Raw genomic sequence first — 19382 nt, forward strand, 5'->3', positions numbered from 1 at the left:
TTGATCTTCTCAAGGGACAAAATGGATTGTGGTAAAGCCACTGATTTTCTACATGGCATCAGAGTCATGGATGAGAAACCATTCAGATTACCATGTAGAGGCATACCACCAACCTAGTATGAAAAATTGAGAGATGCACTGGATGAGATGGAGCGTGAAATCATATGAAAGTCTAGCAGTGAGTTTGCATCTCCCTTAGTAATCGTGTGGAAGAAGTCTGGTGACTTACGGATCTGTAATGATTTCCGATGGCTCAATGCACGCACTGTCAAGGATGCACACCCACTCCCTCATCCAGTTGATGCTAGCAGCCTTGGGGGGCAATGCCTTTTTCTCAACCATGGAGTTGACTTCCGGCTATTACAATGTGGAAGTGCATGAGGCTGACCGAAAGTACACTGCCTTTTCATCGCCGTTTGGATTGTATGAGTATAATCGGATGCCTCAGGGACTCTGTAATAGTCCAGCGACATTCATGAGAATGATGCTAGGCATCTTTGGTGACCAGAACTTCATGAGCTTGTTGTGCTATCTGAATGATGTCCTGGTGTTTGCTCTAACAGAAGACCTAGCGCTTGAGCATCTGCACATGGTCTTTCAGAGACTCCAGAACCATAACCTCAAGCTCGCCCCAAAGTAATGTCACTTTCTGAGGAGGTCAGTGAAGTTCCTCGGTCATTTCATCAGCATAGATGGGATCCAGTCTGATCCTAATAAAGTGACTGCTATCACCACCATTACTGAGTCAGACCTTATGGAGGTTGGCACGAATATTCCCTCACAGAGGAAGATCCGCTCCTTCCTTGGCATGGTAGTCTACTACCAACAGTTTATTGAGGGGTGTTCTGCTACGGCCAAACCATTGTTTCAGCTGATCTCATTCTCTAAAGGTCTGCGTGGAGGTGGAAGAAACGAGCAAACAGCTCCGTGCTGAGGATTGGACTACAGATTGTCAGCAGGCTTTCCGTCAACTGAAGCAGGCTTTGCTAGATCATGTGGTGCTAGCCCACCCAAACTTCAGTGAGCCCTTTCTCCTGTCTGTGGATGCTTCTACCGACGGACTTGGTGCAGTCCTGTCACAAGTGCCTGCTGGTGGTTCAACAGCCAGACCGATTGCTTTTGCCAGTAAATCGCTAAGTTGTGCCCAATCTAAATATCCCGCACACCGACTGGAATTCTTCACCTTAAAATGGCCGGTGTGTGACAAATTCCATCACTGATTGAGAGGCCACCAATTCACCATGTGGACGGACAATAATCCACTAACCTACATCCTGTCCAAGGCTCGGCTGGATGCGTGTGAGCAGAGGTGGATCGCTTGGTTGGCGCCATTCCAGTTCGACATCAAGTACATCCCTGGATCAAAGAATGTGGTGGCTGACGCCCGTAGCAGAGAGCCCTTCGTACAGTCTAGTACGTCTCACTGTTTGACAAGAGTGCCTTATGACGAGCTGCTGGCAGAGGCTTCAGTGGTTGGCGCTAATGGGATCCAGGAGGTGTTTCGCTGGTCAGCCAACCCACCTGAAGTATTTGAGTGCGACCTACAGATATCTCAGGGTGTGGCGCTTGTTAAGATGGGAGCAGTATCATCACTGGAGGTTGCTGCTGTACTCCAGGGATGCAGTGAAAGTGGTCCTGTGGTGTGCCCACATGCTCTTCTCCTGCCACAGTTCTCGCAGACTGTTCTGGACTGCTGAGGATTCTTCAAACAGTTCACTGGATGTGCTAGTGGCTACTGACCACTTCACAAAGTTGGCGCATGCTTTCTTGTGACCCAATCAGTCAGCTAAAGCAGTCACACACCAGCTGTGAAAAAACTACTTCATCTATGGGTTTCCCAAGCGACTACATTTCGATCAAGGGGCCAGTTTTGAGAGTTCGCTTATTGCAGAGTTACTGAATGTGGCAGGCGTGCAAATGTCCCACACTACGCCTTATCACCCTATGGGGCACTAAGTGATAAGTCCAGTTCATTCTCTCACACGAGCCATTGCTCGTGTGAGAGAATGAACTCGTGTGGAGAATGATTCGAGCACTACCACCAAGAGCTAAACATCGTTGGCCTGAGGCCCTGAAATCTCTTGACATACGCCAAGCCTTGTACAGTGCATGAGACGACAGGATATACATTGATCCTGCTCATGTTTAGGAGGGTGCCACATCTTCCGGTGGACGTCATCTTTGGTTCAGTGCTCAGTGATCCGGAGGTGGTGGACTATGATCGCTATGTTGAGTCCCTGCAAAAGGACATGAGAGAAGCTATGACCGAGGCCCAGTCAACAGCAGTAGCTCCAGCGTCACACTGAGCTATACAACCGGAGAGTACATGGTGTACCGGTGGAAGTGAACGACAGAGTGCTGCTGGCCAACAAAGGAGAACGTGGAAAAAGGAAGCTTGCTGACCGCTGGGACAGCACGATGTATGTGGTGGTTGGAAAGGATGATGAGAGCCACACCTTCAGGATCCAGAATCCCACTACAGGTCAAGTAAAAGTGGTCCACCGCAATCTGATAATGTCAATGAACTTTCTGCCTTTACCTCAGGATGACCAGGAGGAGGTTGTTCTGTCTCCAACATCAAGTTCACTTTACCTCAGTGTTGAGAGATCAGCAATCAGTGATGTTATTTCCAACTCAGCAGAGTTTAGAACGAGAGTGTGGATATCTGACCTACCTTTGGGAGCAGGCAACGAGACAGATGCAGATGATGCTGAGCAGGTGGAGGGCACTGTGCTGAAGGGAGCCACAGAACCTACTAATGCCCTATCAGAGGGCAGGGTGTTGCCTCTAGCCCACCCAGTCCTTGATCAGTTACAACCCTCTGATGGAGCTGCTTTGATGGACAGCAGTACAGCAGACTCTGGTTGCTCTGCAGTCCTAATGGCTTGCCCAGAGACCTTTCCGGCTCCTGTTACTGACATTCTCACTGATGTACCTGCTACTAGTACTGCTACAGTGACACTAGTTGATGGTGCGACTTCCCGTAGATCTACTAGAGCTGGGCGATTGTTGAGACCAGTGACTAGACATATTGAAATGATGCACCAAAGAACAGCATTAATTTGATGAGTTCTTAATTATAAAACTATAATTTTATTTGTTTCAATTTTGACCTTGAAGTTTTGTAACAATTTTGATATTTCATGTTTGTTTTGCTATTTGGGAGGTGAGTTTGCAGTTGCATATTAACAAAATATGTAAATGGGCATTTTTTCCCCCCGTGTATGTAGGTGGTGTAACGTTAACAGCAAAATCAGCCAGAACCCAAAACGCAGCCAAAACAAGAGGACGGTTCACCAAAGGTTTTATTACAAAAATAATGATGTAGAAGGGTGTGGTCACACTGGTGGGTCAGGGATGGGGGATACACAGGGGTCAGGAGTCCAGCCGGGGGAGGGTTGGGTGAGTGGACAATGGGAGGTCCATATTCTGATCAGGAATATGGATTCTGATATGGATCCTGGCCCTTATTCACACAACACAGAACTGATTTGAACTGAGCTAGTACCCGATCATGATTATCGAGGTTACACTGATCATGCCCTGTTAAAAAAAATAAAAAGACATTTGTGGATTGAGACGTCAGGTTAGTCGCAAAATTCACACATAATCAAATAATGAATTAAATATTTCCAAATGTTGTCTGGTTAGTTTATCCAGCCAACAGAATCTCCTCCCACTGGAATTATGACCTTCAATCTTCCAACGTATTGCCTTCCCTGGCTGCCCACACTGGCTCACTACCTCAGACAGAACCTGCTTATCTTCCTGCATATACCGAAGTACACTGACAACATTTCTGTACACCATTTCAAGGTACACTGCACCATGTAAAATTGTGTGCCCTAACTCCTGTCCTATTTTCTGGACTGTCCATAACAGAAAGAACAAAGAGCATGAAGGTTAGAAAATTAGTAAGGACAGGCAATATGACTTTTCAATGCAAAAAAGTGAATCCTCAAGATGCATAAAGAGGTTATCTTGCAGCACTGCGGATCTTTTTTAACAAGTCATATTTTTCAAAATATATAGAACTGGACAAAAAAAGGAAATTGTTGTAAAAATTTACAGTGTAAATGACAAATGCCTGTCTTAAAAAATAATTGAATTTACGGTCGCTGGCCACTTTATTAGGTACGCCTGTCCAACTGTCGAATCAGCCAATCACATGGCAGCAACTCCATGCATTTAGGCATGTAGACATAGCCAAGATGATCTGATGCAGTCCAAACCGAGCATCAGAATGGAGACAAAAGCTGATTTAAGTGACTTTGAACGTGACATGGTTGTTGGTGCCAGACAGGCTGCTCTGAGTATGTCAGAAACCGCTGATCTACTGGGATTTTTACGCACAAACATTTCTAGGGTTTATAGAGAATGGGCCGAAAAAGAGAAAATATCCAGTGAGTGTCAGTTCTGTGGGCCAAATGCCTTGTTGATGCCAGAGGTCAGAGGAGAATGTCCAGACTGATTTGAGCTGATAGAACGGCAAAAGTAACTCAAATAACCACAACTGAGGTATACAGAAGAGCTTCTCTGAACACACAACATGCCAAACCTTGAGGCAGATGGGCTACAGCAGCAGAAGACCACACCAGGTGCCACTCTGTTCAGCTAAGAACAAGGAACTGAGGCTACAATTCACACAGGCTCACCAAAATTGGATAATAGAAAATTGGAAAAACGTTGTCTGGTCTGATGAGTCTTAATTTCTGTTGCGACATTTGGATGGTAGAGTCAGAATTTGGTGTCAACAAGATGAAAGCATGGATCCATCCTGCCTTGTATCAACAGTTCAGGCTGCTGCTGGTGGTACAATGATGTGGGGGATATTTTCCTGGCATACTTTGCTGTTAGTACCAGTTGAACAGCTTGCCTTAACTATCACTAGTTACTATGGTTACTTGCTATAGACTTGCTGTTTTTGTATCAAGTCTGACATCGCAAAGCTGTTGCAGTTGCGCTGGGCGAAAAGAGTTGATCTGTGCTGGCTGCAAGTTGTAAATATTTTTATTAGCCTAATTGTAAATAGTTTAAATAGTTGGAGTAGCACATTGTTGTTTTCTTCCTGTAGGCAACATGTACAGTACACTGGGAGGTGATGCAGCGTAATGTCAACTGATAATCCCTCTATACTGCATAAGATTATAGAGATACTATGCTGTTATCAGAAGTAGAAAAATTTTACTCAAAACCTGGAAATAGGAGAAATAGAAAATGCCGGTTACTGAACACCATTCACAGAACATTCATATTTTGGAACACATGCATAACTTAAACCAGTTACATTAAAGTAACTGGATTATTTGAATTAAACCAGAATAAAAGATGAATAACCATCATATGCATAGATCTGTTTATCACTATTTGGAGGTGACTTATGTCCAGCTCCAACCCTTCACAGTTGGACACTTCCTCCCAGGAAATGTGGGATTCATTGTTGCTTTCTGAACAAATAAATATTGTTGCAGTCCTTCATTGGAACCAGATCCCTCTTCTTCATCACTCCATCTAGCTACGTCCTCCAAAACTTCAGATAAATCGCTCAAATCTTTGCTGAAATTGCTCACAACTTCCTCTGCTTCCTCCGTTGACATAAACATCAACCTTCTTTATGTTTTGATTTACTCTCATTATGCAATAAGATAATGCTGATATTGACCAAATTACTACAGAGGAAAACTACAACACTCTCCAATGCCATGGAATTTTTAATCTTCTGTGAAAGAAGTTCCGCAGCATCCGGTGCAGGTCCACCAGGTTCAGAAACAGCTTTTTCCCACTTGCCATCAGACTGCTGAACTCTTAACTGGACTGCACTCAAAATCTGGTCTCCACTTTATACCTTGCACATGTACAGAGCTAAATAACTTATATTTTACTGTCAGTCCTGCACTTTATATTTTATATTTAGATTTATATTCATATTTTATACTGTATTTTATTTTATTCTGGAGTAACCTCACAACATTGGAAGCTCAAAACATTGTCCTGAGCCGTATGCAACGAAATTTCGTTCTGTATACACCCTGTGCATGCAAAATGACGATAACGTCAGTCTAAGTCTAAGTCTAAGTCTAAAAATATTTATTATTGAAAGCTTTTGTGTACACAGAATGAAAGCACAGTAGTTCATCTTTTTAAACCATGTAATTGATTTTATCATGTAGGTGTCACTTTAAAGTAGGTATGACCACTGCCTGAGAGTGGTTATTAATTGGCATGCTTGGATGCTCTGCGCAATGCGATTGGAGGACTAGATATAAATGTCGCTCTTGTTCCAAGGTTGACTCATGAAAGTTGACTGTATTGAATGTCATAAAACTTTTGTTGGTACATTACATTTCCTAGGTGAGACTGCTCACTGAGGTTCTATCTTTGCTGTGCCATTTCCTCATTGTTGTGAATTTTTTGTCCCATTTATGATCAAATCTCTTGTGATTCACATGCACCAAGACTGATTTTAACAAATGTCTCTCATTATTCTCATAATATTTCGGATGGTATCTCATTGATGTTTGGTGGATTTTTGTTTAACAGCAAAACTTTGAAAATGAGTTGGACTTGGCTGCTGTCCACCCGAAGGGATGGCAGTCAGATTCCATCCCAACTACAGCCCCCTGTGTTTTGATGCCATCCACCCGGGCAACCTTTCTGGCCCGCAGGTATCGCTTCATCATTGAGCTGGACCTCAGCCCTTCCACAGGGATTGTGGTAAGAGTTGCAATCAGAAGTTAACAAACACACATCTATAAATGTTGTATATGTCAAATGTCAAAATTGATCTTTTCTAAGGTTGGAATGACTACATGATGGCTAGAGCTGGGTATTGTTTGTTTTCCTTGAGAACTTCACGATTCAATTTGATATTGCTTTAAATACTTTAATATTGAATATAATTAAGTTTATTTAAATTGGACAGTGCATATTAATGAACATACAATAATGTCGTAAATACACCAAATTTAGCAAGATGCAAATTTCCATCCATTGTCCTATAAAAGAAACGTTTTACACATAAAAATAAGGAATACGGTAAAAAATAAATATGTTCTATATTGGTTGGGAAACCCTATTTTAAGATCCCTTAATATATGAATATATGTATCGCACCTTGAACAGCCATGGTGCTATACATTGCTTTAACAATGTGTACATTAACATTTAAATTAAATTTAATTCACCTTTTCCAATTGTTGTTTTTGTTGTGTCTTGGTGTTTTACTGTACAATTACCTTGAGTGTCCCGAAATCCAATTTTTTATTATTATTTTTATTATTCAGTGGTGCCTCTGTACATCATAAGGTTATTCTCTGTTTAGACTTTTGTTGCACAGAAAGGTTCTAAAAGTATATAGAATAAAAAACATTTTAAGCATTTCATATTGCATACTGCCCCAACTCAATATCGAGACTTGTGGGGTGGATAATGTATTATTTGATTTGTCCTGGTTTGTACTCTGCAGGATGACAGCACAGGAGAGATGATCTTTGATGAAGTGTTTCATGCATTGTCTAAGTGCCTGGCTGGACTGGCTCAACCATTTAAAGTTCCTGGAACAGATCAGCTTTTCAAGCCCAAGATCTTCATCACCATTTTGGTTTATTCATCAATAATTGGTCTCTCTTCTCACCAGGTTATATGTTATCCTGTATTTCATCCACTTAACTAAAGCAAGTTTTCTTTCTAATGACATGAGAGAGATGGTGTGTTTGTATTTGTGTGCGTGAAAGTAAGTGAAAGTGTGGGAGTGAATATATAGGTAACCATATTCTAAAATCTATCTATTGTCTTAGTTGGCTTGAATGGAACTGCAGTGAAATTCAACATGTAATGTTCAGTTTTGTATTTTTTGTACCCAGTATTGGTGTTAGGGCAGACTGTGCATACCATTCTAATTTGTAGCTTTTTACAACTGGTGTAGCAATTCCTTGCTGAGTGTTGATTTCCCTTGCAGGTTTTGGTACAGGGATGCCAGCTTGATAAAGCAAACCTGAATGAGTTCCTACATCAGATCTATCAACAGCTCAGATCTCTGGAGAGCAACACAGCAGAAGTCCTGCATCAGCAGCAACAACAGGTATGCCATATGAGCTGTGTTACACGTAGTTTTATTGATGTTATAAAAGTTTGACATCCCATCATTGCATACTGTGATAATCCAACATGTTCACCAAGTCAGGTGTATCAGTGATGGTCAAGAAACAGAGTACAGAGCTGGTTGACCGCTTGGTGACATGGAGTGGAACTAATAATCCTGTCTTGAATATAAACATAACAAATAAAATGATTATAGATTTCAAGAGAAACTGGGTTAAATCAATCACTATTTCCATCATGGGAGAGGGTTTGAGCAACCTAAATACTTCAGAGTTCACCTGGATAACAGACTAAATTGGAGTTGCAACAGTAATGCTATGACATGACTGGACAGAGCAGGCTTTACTTCTTGAGGAAGCTTTGGTCCTTCGTTGTTTGCAGCAAGATACTGCCTATATTCTACAGATCTATTGTGGAGAGAACAATCTCTCTCCTGCCATCACCTTGCAGCACCAGAATCAGGGACTTAAAAAGGATTGATGGTGCAAAAAAGGATTCTTCATAAAATGAAGAAAATTGCAAAGAACCCAAAGCACCCTCTTCATGAGATTGAAGAGGAGGATGTTCTTACATCTCATCCTCTTCATTGTTTCAACAACATTTAATTTCCCTATGGGATTAATAATGTGGTTTTGAATTGAATTGAAGCAAATAAGTGTTAACTTTCAAAATCTCAATCTCAACATGCATTAGATCAGTACTTCTTAAATAGTGGGGCTTGTCCCCCTGTGGGCGTGGTGAGGTGTCAGGGGGACCTCGAGAAGCAGGATTTTATAATTGTCTTTATTCATGCTTACCTGATAAACGAGCCTGCGGTCACTAGGTGACCAGTAGAAATAGCCTACACATCACTGTTGTAAACAGAGCTGAGGATACAAGCAAGGATGTTTTGAAATATATCATAGAGGAGAGACGGAGAAGTTTGACAATGAAAAGAAAAACGGAGGCACTGGTCAGTAAAACAAGTATAACAGAGTTTTATGGTCAGGCTAAGAGATTTATTTATTATGTTTTAATAATATTACGAGAACCAAGTCATATTAGCAGAATAGTTATACTATTGGCAGAATAAAGACGCAATACAGAAGAAAGTCTTTAAATTGAGTAAAAAGTCATTTTAATGAGAGTGATCTGTGATGTGACCAGCTCAACATGCCTGGCTCTTTCTTTGAAATAAAAAGTTGTTTCAACAATCGTTTAAAGTCCTGGCGGCTTTCAAATATTTTGCACATTTATATTGAATGGAACCCCTTTGTCTTTGTTCTGGGAGTGCTCCCGAGTAATTTATTAAGTAAAGAAAAACGATACCTGTGAAAATGATTACAGCATGTTGGTATAAACCTTTACCTTCCACTATACATCAATGGAGAGAGAGAGAGAGTAGTCAGTGTTTATACAATGGAGAAAATAACAGCAAAACTAAACCTATCCATTGATTTATTTAAGAAAAGGTGGAACCCTTTGATATCATATTTGGAACTGATATTGTAGCACGTAAAATTAATGTAAATATACATGTTTGTTCTGTGTGTGTTTGTTTAATATGTGTCTCTGTCAATATGTAGACAAAAACGGCATGAGAAGGATTTTCCCTTTATTTTATGTTTTGTCATTTTTTTTATTTTTATATATACTCCACTGATCAGTAGAGGAAAGATGCATTGGAATTTCAGTTCACTGAGATGTTCAGATGTTCTTGTTCAACTGATTTGTTTGTACTGGAAATTGATGCTTGTGAATTAATGTGCTAAATATTGAATTTGAATACAGAATGGTCGCTTGCAAATTTAATGAGTCGCGGATTGTGCTTTTTGGGCAGACATAAACCCCAGAATTTGTCTGACATCCAGTTAGTTTTACTCCATCGTTTCCCAGATGATCCGTCCTGCTGTCTCTTTGTTAATGTCAAGTTAATATATTACCTGTGAATTACGTCGAGCTTTCCGTTGGGCTCCAGAAAACTGCAAACATCAAGACTAATATGAACAGCGCAACAAATGTGAAAACAGTCACGAATGAACATGTCCATAAAGTTGTGCAACTAAACTAAAAGCTGAAGCCTCTCTTGGTCATGACTGAAGCTGCTTCGTCGACGTTCTGTAGGTCCAAATAGAAGATTCACAGTCACAGAAGAGACCCAGAAGATTCTTATGTTGGTGTATGGGATGTGGAATCTGACACCTTTCTGTTTCAATGCTGTCTTTAACGGGCCATATGCTTTACGTTTTTCTATGTCATCAGTAGCATAATTGTTGTTAAAATAAAGCCGTTTGCCTTCCATTTCCTGTTCCCAGGCTTTCCTCAGAACCACTTCTTTCATACTACATTGCAAAACATTCACAATTATGGAGGTTCTCTGGGTGCCAGAGCTCAGTGTGCTCACTTCACTTGGAGTTCACTTCCATCTGGCAGCTTCAGTTACTTGGTTAGCAGATCGACAACAAAATCAGTAGCCGATCTACCTTATTTTCCCTCAGGAACTCCGTAAAAATCTTTGGATTGTTGCTCCGGCTCTCCAAATTCACAAGTTTGTCATTCATTGCTCTGTTCCTTTCTTAATGTCTCATGCAGCGCATCCTTCATTTCCAAGCACGCAGCTTTGAGGTCAGCTATTTGGGTCTGCCTTGAAAAAATGTCTGATCCCTAGGGGGCTACGACAGAAAACAAATGAGAAACACTGCATTAGACAGTTAAAATATTTTTCATTATGTAAGACTTGATTGCAAGTAATATTATTGTTTATTGATAGTTTGTGGAACCAGGACAAAGCTTAAATCACCATAACAACAACTTGGAAGTACAGCCGCATAGGAAGCAGGGAATGTCCATGGTGTCTGCTGATATGGGTCTTGTCAGCATGGTACGCCAGGGAATCCTCGCGCTTCAGCTCCTGCCCTCAAATTCCAGTGCAGGTAGGTTTGAATTAAGAATGCAGAATCAGAAATCCTATCTTTTCTTTATTCTTCTCATACTGAGATGATGAGTTTTCTTAAAAAGAGCAAAACATCTCTTCTGTTCAACATTTAAAAACCCACTGTGAATAAATTATAGAATATCATCATAACTATGTACAGTAAAAAGAAATTAGTTAACCCAACTTAATTTAATTGCTTCAATTAGTAACAAGTAATTCAATTAAGTTTATACAACTTAATTTATTAAGTTTAACCAACTCAAGTTATGTCCATCCAGCTCAATTCATTAAGATCATCCAACTTGGGCGGCTGTCCCAGGTTAAATTCCAGCCTGATGACCTTTGCTAATGTCTTCCCCCTCTTATTTATTAAGTTAAATCAACTTAATAAATTAATTTGGATAAACCTATTTGAATTACTTGTTACCAATTGAAGCAATTCAATTGAGTTGGTTCAACTCTTTTCTTTTTTCAATGTACAAGATGTTTGAAAAACTAAAATAACGTTGAAACATACATTTAAAATTATTTAAATTCAATTTGCATGTTAAGAACGATGTAAGTTATAATATAATTTTAGATATTTTAGTTTTTTGGAACAGCTTAAAAGTTTGAGTTGACTTTCTGTAGAATTTAGTCAGAGATTTGAATTATTTATTTAAAAATAAATAATTTGAGTAAGAGTGGCTTAAATTTGTCATGTTAAACACACTTAATGAATTAAGTTACAAAATCTTGGTAAATTGAATTGGATAAACTTAATGAATTGAGTTGGATGATCATAATATATTGAGTTGGAGAAACAATAAATTGAGTTGGTCAGACATCGGATATGAAACTGGCATTAAACTCAATTGTTTCAAGTTAAGTCAAAGTAAAATGTTTAAGTTGATTTAAGTTAGTTACATTTGTAACTTTTAAGTTAATTGAACACAAAAAAATAAGTTGTCATCACTAAATCAAATGAATTAAGTGAGATTAATGTAAATATGTCCATAAAATCAATTATATCCAAGAACACTTTAGAGTGTGAAGTGCCCAGAGATTTTACCAGTACTGTTAAATTGATTTCAGATTGTTGATCTGAAATCAATTTCAGATTGACAAACAGAGGTTTACTCTGCTCAAGAGCTACCTGATGAATAACATTATAACTAGGTGTGCACCGATTTATCAGCCAGTGGATTTATCGCTGATGATTTTCTTAATCATTGGGAGATTGGTGATTCGCCGACACTTGCACATGAAGCCGATCTTATCCACCAATCTTTTCTACCTCAGCAAACATCTAAAAATCAACCACCGTCCTCTTCTGCTCTTCTGTAACAGGTTTGACTGATAGAACGGTCCACCAGGTCATGTCTGCATGTTTGCAGTTAATAATAGTCACCCCACTGCTGCTAATTCAGTGACTTTCTTGCTATATTTAGCAAAATTTCAGACAAAAAAAATTGCTATTGGTCAAAATCCGAAATGGCAGGTCAGGCTTTTTAACGACTGTGAATCAGCCAGAAAACTGCAATCGGTGCATCCCTAATTATAATAATAGTTTATGAATCCTACAAGGCATTCACACTGTTGCGTTCCTGTTTATCATTATTTTTTATTATGTAAATGCTGCACAGGCATTTACACCCAATTTTATGAGGATTTTGCATGTGTCACTGGTTATTTCATAGAGACCATTATTTACAAATTAATTATAAACTGATTATTTGTTTACATCCCTATTTTGCATCAACCTCTCATATACAACACGATATGATAGAATTTGTCCTGTGTGTTTTAGGCATCATCATAATCACTGATGGGGTGACGAGTGTTCCTGATGTGGCTGTGTGTGAAACATTGCTGAACCAGCTCAGAAGTGGAACCATTGCTTGTTCCTTTGTACAGGTATCTTTATTTAAATGTTTTAAAACGTGCTTTCTGTATATTTAAGTTGTCATATAGATATATGTAGAACATATATTACTGTGCATGTATGGCATACACAGTAAATGCAAAATATTTATTTAATTGAAAAATAGTAAGTTGACTTTAATCAGTTTTCATCAAAATACTCACTTTCAGTAAGCTACCTGGAACTCGTGGTTGAAAAGTCTCTCCATGAACTTCATTTTTTTGTTGGTTGTACTACTTGAGTTAGTACTGCTTACTTAAAATAAGTTAGGTTTACTTACTAATCTTAAACTTACTTTTCTTAATTTTCTTGAGTCAATGAGTTTGCATATTTTTTGAAGTAAGGTGAACTAATTAGATTTTACTGCTTACCCACAGGACATACACTCTCAATCTACAGGAAATATAGTCTCCTGTTACAGGAGACTGTAACTAAAATAACAGTCTCCTGTAGGTTTTAGGTTTTGATTGACTCAAGTGATTGAGTCAATTACTTGAGTCAAGTGATTCAGCATGCTATCAAGTTTGACTTTCATGCCTGTTCCGTTTCTATCAGAAACAAACCTAATGGTTGAATGAAGGTAATTTTTATTTCTACATCTGCCAGGAGTATGAATACTTTTGAGCTTAGCTGCAAATTAATAATACAGCTTTTGTTTCTACTTTTAAAAGTTATCCTGTAGCAACATTTTAATAATTCCTTTTAACTTGTGGTTGTACCTTTCTAGGTTGGCGGTTCATACTCATATGACTGCAGTTTTGGCTACATCCCAAACGTAGAACTGATGAAGTTCATATCTCTGGCCACCGTTGGGTCCTATTTACCCAATTGCCCTGAAGTTGACCAAAACAGCCAAGAGATGAATGCCTACCACAGGGCCTTCCTAACCTACACTTTCCTCAAGACCCCAGAGTCCATGAACTCTGAGTACTTCTGTGGTGAGATAATTAAACTTTTATGATGGCCACACTATATCTGAGGCCAGATATTTTGTATCTTTTGTTTGTGATGAAGCTGACGGGAAGCAAGAACATTTTCTGCTTTTGCTATATCTATGTCCAAGGTATCCTCTCATGATTACAAATGTTGCAAAAATTGAACCTTTAAGGTTCTCTTACGAATGAGAACTAGATTAACCTTACAGTCAAAATAGATGTTTGATATCAGGAAGATTTTTCCACAGACACCTAATGACTGTCTTCTCAAGCTTATAAAGGAGTTGTAATGTCAGCAAGATAGCTTCCAGCACTAAGAATGCTGGAAAATGCAGTCTGATCAGCCTGCTTCAGAAAAAGGGATTAAGCATTCCCTCCTTAACTTTGAAGAGTGGGACACTAGTCAATCAATCAATCAAATTTTATTTGTATAGCACATTTCAGCAGCAAGGCATTTCAAAGTGCTTGACATCATATCAAACACAGAAACACAAAGTCATCATGTGGGGGATTCTTGCTTTTGCGTCCATAAAAGGTTTACCGGTTACACTCCTACTGTGTTATATGGAACGAAATACCTATTGGTATATTTATTCCCACTTACGCTCACAATCACGCAGTTTAAAATGACGTAAACAGCCTTTCAACGGGCTTCCGGCACGAGGCTCCGTACATCTCTTTCACGGAATTTCGAGCTGGGACTCTGTCATCCCTCACGGATTTTTGTGCAATTGTATGCAATGTACCTGTTAGTGTTTGGAATTTCTAGAAGACTAGTCACAGTCTTAGGAGCTCTAACTGGTTAGATTTGTCATAAGAACCTTAGGATGTCTTTAGCCAATCTAACTATAAGCTTTACCAAAAAAACAAACTATATACAGTATATATTTATATGTATTTCTGCAGTTTGTTGTGGGGACTATCGTCATACCTTGAACTGGATGAAGGAGATTATTTGGATATTTGGAGAATAACTATTTCCAGAAGTAGAGGAAGTAAATTGAATTCCAGAAGTAAATTGGTGTTAACTTACACACTGGGCTGGAGATGCAATTGTTAAGCTGGGCAAACTGGGCAAAGGTTTTGGAACAACCTTAGGAAGTTCAACAATAGATTAGGGCAGGCTATGAGTAGCTATGTAATATCTGATCACAATTGTGAACTAACCTACTAATTCAGATCCAATTACCATGTGATTTTCATAAAATAATACCCAAAAAGTTCTTATTTTTTGTTATTATTCATCAATACCTGCCTGATAAGGCTAAAGTATTAAAAAGACAATAAATAAGGAAATATCCATCGCAGGTGTTTTTGAACAGCAAATACATAATAATAAGCACTTTGCTCCAATATGAATTTATTAGCAAAGAAGTTCAACTTTTCAGTTAAAAAACTTTAAACAAAGTAAAAGATGAAATAATAATGAAAACTAATACATTACCAGAAAGTTAGAGTAAAAATATACAAATAAGAATAGACCCAGTAATTTATAAAACAATGCAATGATATCCCTGTTCAGTATGAACAGTGAGTTATGAAAACCGGGTTTATTTAAGAAGAATTTAGAGATGGTCTGAAATAGTTTCAAATCAGATTGGGTTGCACGAAAATATGTTGTGGATTACTCACACAGCAACACCAAAATATTTAAGAATAAAACATGAAATAACTCCAAATGATAAATAGTAATATCACTGTTCACTCTGAATATGTACAGCCTTGCTCAAAATTATTGGCACCCCTTCATGTTTTGCATAACTGAGTGAATATGTTCAGAAATAAATGGAAATGTTCAAAATGTTTATCAGCAGGATTTATCAGTCAGAAGTCCAAAGCAATTCAAAGTAATTAATTTAATTTGCAACATAGATATTTTAATTCCAAAGGACAAAACAGAAAACCAGCATGTGTACTAATATTGACACCCCTCCTTAATATTTGGTTGCACACTCTTTGGCAGCAATGACAGCCTCCAGATGTTTCTTATATCCATCTATAAGCTTCTTCCAATTCTCAGGGGACATTTTCTCCCACACTTCCTTTGCCGTATGCTCAAGCTCTTGTACATTCTCAGGGTTCCTTTCTCCAATGGCAGATTTCAGCTCCACCCAAAGATTTCCAATTGGATTGAGATCAGGCCTCATTGCTGGCCATTTTAAAACAGTCCATTTTTTCCCTTTCAAGCACCATGCCTGCATGCTTTTGGAGGTGTCCTTTGAGTCGTTATCTTGCTGGAGGACCCAGGATCTTCACCTCAAACCAAGTTCCCTTACACTGGGCAAGACATTTCGCTCTAGAATTGCTTGATAATCTTCTGATTTCATGATGCCTGTAATATTGTCGAGGCCTCCAGTACTAGATGCCGCAAAGCAGCCCCACAGCATTATGGATCCTCCACCATGCTTGACTGTGTTGGTATGGTGTTCTTTACCTTAAAGACTTCATTGCACCATCTGTAAACATACTATTTGTGTGATTTACCAAAAAGCTCCACGTCCAGAGAGGTTCTTCACAGTCCCATGCCTGGAAAACGTTTTTTTCCCCCCCCAGCTTTCTTTATTGAATTTCACAGATTGACATATCAATCATTCATACAATGAAAACACAGTAGTAATAGATAACAAAGAGAGACAGGAGTTCAAGTTTATTTAGCCTGAAACCCAACCCACCCCGAATTCACCCCCATCTAGGTCTTAGCACAAGACAAACAGCCAACAGAGATCCAATCCCTGCAACAACTTCTAGCAACACGACATACTGTACACACACACCCATCCACACAAATTCCAAAGGAGGCAGAGAAAGAAGCAAAGAAAGAACAATAGAAAAAAGAAAGAAAAAATAATAATGATAATAATTAAATAAATGTAGTGTATATATATTTATACGCATATACTAATAAATTAAACAAATTCATAAATAAATAATAGAAAAAAATATAATACGTAGAATACATATTGGTTAAAAACAAAAGAACTGGATATAGATGAGAGGGCCTACAGATAATTTAATTTTCTTCTGAATCAGGTAGCAAAGTCATGGTACCCACTAAGGTCTCCAAGTCACCATAAATTTACTGGTGGAACCCTTAAGTGAAAATCTTGAGTTTTTCCAGCTTCAGGTTGTAAAGAACTTCTCTAACCCAGTGGTCATGAGATGGGGGACGCCTATTGCAAGAGTCGCTGACTGATGAGTAAATTTTTGCTAATTTTGCATTCGTGTAATGCACTTTATAGAATATTTTGCACTAAATTAAAACATGCCGAGCACAGACCGAGGATTTATGAATTAAATTCTTGGCAGCCTTCCACTACTCCCCCTCCACTTCAGCACCCAGCTTCCCCTCCTGTTAAAGACTGGCAGCTTTAACAAAAGCTGCAAATCTTGAGGTGTTATTATATAAGAATGAAAACATTATTTCCGTTGTGGGTCTAATTGCAGGAGAGTATCCAAAAGTGTTTCAGGGGGTCGATTAGGAAACTGCAGAAACACCTTTTTAACGTAATCCCTGGCCTGAAAGAACTGAAAGAGATGAGAACTGGGCAGTTGGAATTTAGATGAAAGTTCAGCAAAGGCTGAAAAGGTATTGTTGCTATAAAGATCCTTTACACTCTTGATCCCCCTGTCATCCCACGAGTTAAAAAACTAAATCAATAACTGAAGACATAAAGTTAAAATTTTTGGCTAAAGGAGTTTGTATTGAGGGTCCATGAAGGCCAAACTGTTTCCTGAATTGGCTCCAGATCCTTAATGTGGCCCTGACTATGGGATTGTCCTCTACCAGGGAGAGGGAAAGGGGAGCTGAGAACAAAGCAGAGATGACAACGAATAACGGCTAGATGCCCTTTCAATCTGTACCCAGGCAGGTGACGCATCAGCATCACACCTCCAATATAATAGTTTCTGTACATTAGCTGCCCAGTAGTACTGCATGAAGTTGGGAAGATCAAGTCCACCCTCATAAGTTTTGGACTGTAGCACTGATTTACAAAGTCTGGCAGGTTTTTTAAGCCATAAGAATTGATATATCTTCCTGTCCAATTTGTCAAAAAAGTCTTTGTAATTAGTATAGGAACATGCTGGAAAAGGTACCAAAATTTGGGGAAAATTACCATTTTAATCAGGTTCACCCATCCCATCAGAGATAATAGTAATTGGGACCACCGGTCAAAATCTTTCTCCGTGCTCTCTAATAACAGTGAAAAGTTCTTATTCAATCATGTTAGACATAGAAGAACAGATAAATATCCCTAAATAACGAAACCCTGCCTCTGCCCATTTAAAGGCTGAGATTGAACATGGAAGTTTCCTTACCAGAGAGTTCAAGGGAAATAATTGACTTTTCCGGTAGTTGAGCTTGTAACCGGAAAGCTTGCTATATTGTTCTAGAATGTTAAAGAGCACTGGAAGAGATGTATAAGGATCAGAAATGTATAAAAGCAAGTCATCCGCATAAAGAGACACTTTATGGGTTTCACCAGATCTCAGAATACCCTTAAAACCTTCCTCGGCACTCAACCAGATGGCTAGAGGCTTTATTGCGATAGCAAATAACAAGGGAGACAGAGTGCCCCTTCCAAGAAGAAAGGGTGAAGACACCATGTAATTTGTTTTAATTGAGGCCACCAGTGATGAGTACAACAGCTTAACCCAAAGGATAAAATCATTATCAAAACCACATTTTTTCATTACTTCATATAAAAACCGATGAACCGATCAAATGCCTTCTCGGCGTCAAGAGATACAATTATTTTGTGTGATAAGGTGCCTGGCGTATTGATAATATTTAGAAGACGCCTGATGTTATGGAATGACTGTCGCCCAGTCATAAAGCCTGTCTCATCTAATGAAATAATGAGAGGAAGTACTCATTGGAGACAGGCAAGAATTTTAGATAAAATCTTCAAATCTTTTTTTAGGAGGGAAATAGGTTTATAGCTACTACAAAATGAGAGATCTTTATCGTTCTTTGGAATCAGCGATATTGTAGTCTCTGTTAAGGTGCTAGGCAGGCGCCTTTTTCAAAAGGCCTCATTATACACATCTGTCAATACTGGCGCCAGAAGATCCACATTGGCCTTATAATAAGAGAAACCGTCAAGACCAGGGGATTTGCCCGAACTTAAGGACTTGATAGATTCTTGCACCTCCATTATAGTGATAGGCCCGCCCAGACCTCTCCCCAATTCATTATCTATCCTTGGAAAGCTGATATCATTAAGTATATCATGTGATGAGGGCAGACTTAGGGAGCCATACAGTTCTGAATAGAATGACACAAATCTATCATTTATCTTTCTGGGATCAGAGAGAATTTCCCCTGTAGCTGATCTGATGAATGGGATTAATTTGGAGGTTGCCTGGGCTCGTGCTTGGAAAGCGAATCTGACTTTGTCGCCAGATTCAAAAAAGCGTTGCCTTTTCTTGGTCAGCTGAAGTAGAGCAGTTGTAGATGTAGTCAAATTGAAGTCGGTTTGGAGTTTTACATGCTCATTATAAAGGTCAGGATCCAGGTTGGCTGCATATC

General features: G+C 39.0%; 1 protein-coding gene across 7 annotated transcripts in view; it reads left to right on the plus strand.

Moving 5' to 3' along the window:
* The window catches only part of szt2 (SZT2 subunit of KICSTOR complex), a 152547-nt gene that overhangs the window by 10060 nt on the left and 123105 nt on the right, over positions 1 to 19382 (plus strand). For all 7 annotated transcript variants that reach the window (XM_028026733.1, XM_028026732.1, XM_028026730.1 and 4 more), the window contains exons 3-8: positions 6541 to 6714; positions 7466 to 7636; positions 7958 to 8080; positions 10850 to 11012; positions 12804 to 12910; positions 13645 to 13855. In XM_028026733.1, coding sequence (XP_027882534.1) covers positions 6541 to 6714; positions 7466 to 7636; positions 7958 to 8080; positions 10850 to 11012; positions 12804 to 12910; positions 13645 to 13855 — 949 coding nt within the window. The remainder of the gene's footprint in view (positions 1 to 6540; positions 6715 to 7465; positions 7637 to 7957; positions 8081 to 10849; positions 11013 to 12803; positions 12911 to 13644; positions 13856 to 19382) is intronic.

This window comes from Xiphophorus couchianus, chromosome 9 (assembly GCF_001444195.1).
Source record: "Xiphophorus couchianus chromosome 9, X_couchianus-1.0, whole genome shotgun sequence".
In the NCBI taxonomy this organism is placed as follows: Eukaryota; Metazoa; Chordata; class Actinopteri; order Cyprinodontiformes; family Poeciliidae; genus Xiphophorus; species Xiphophorus couchianus.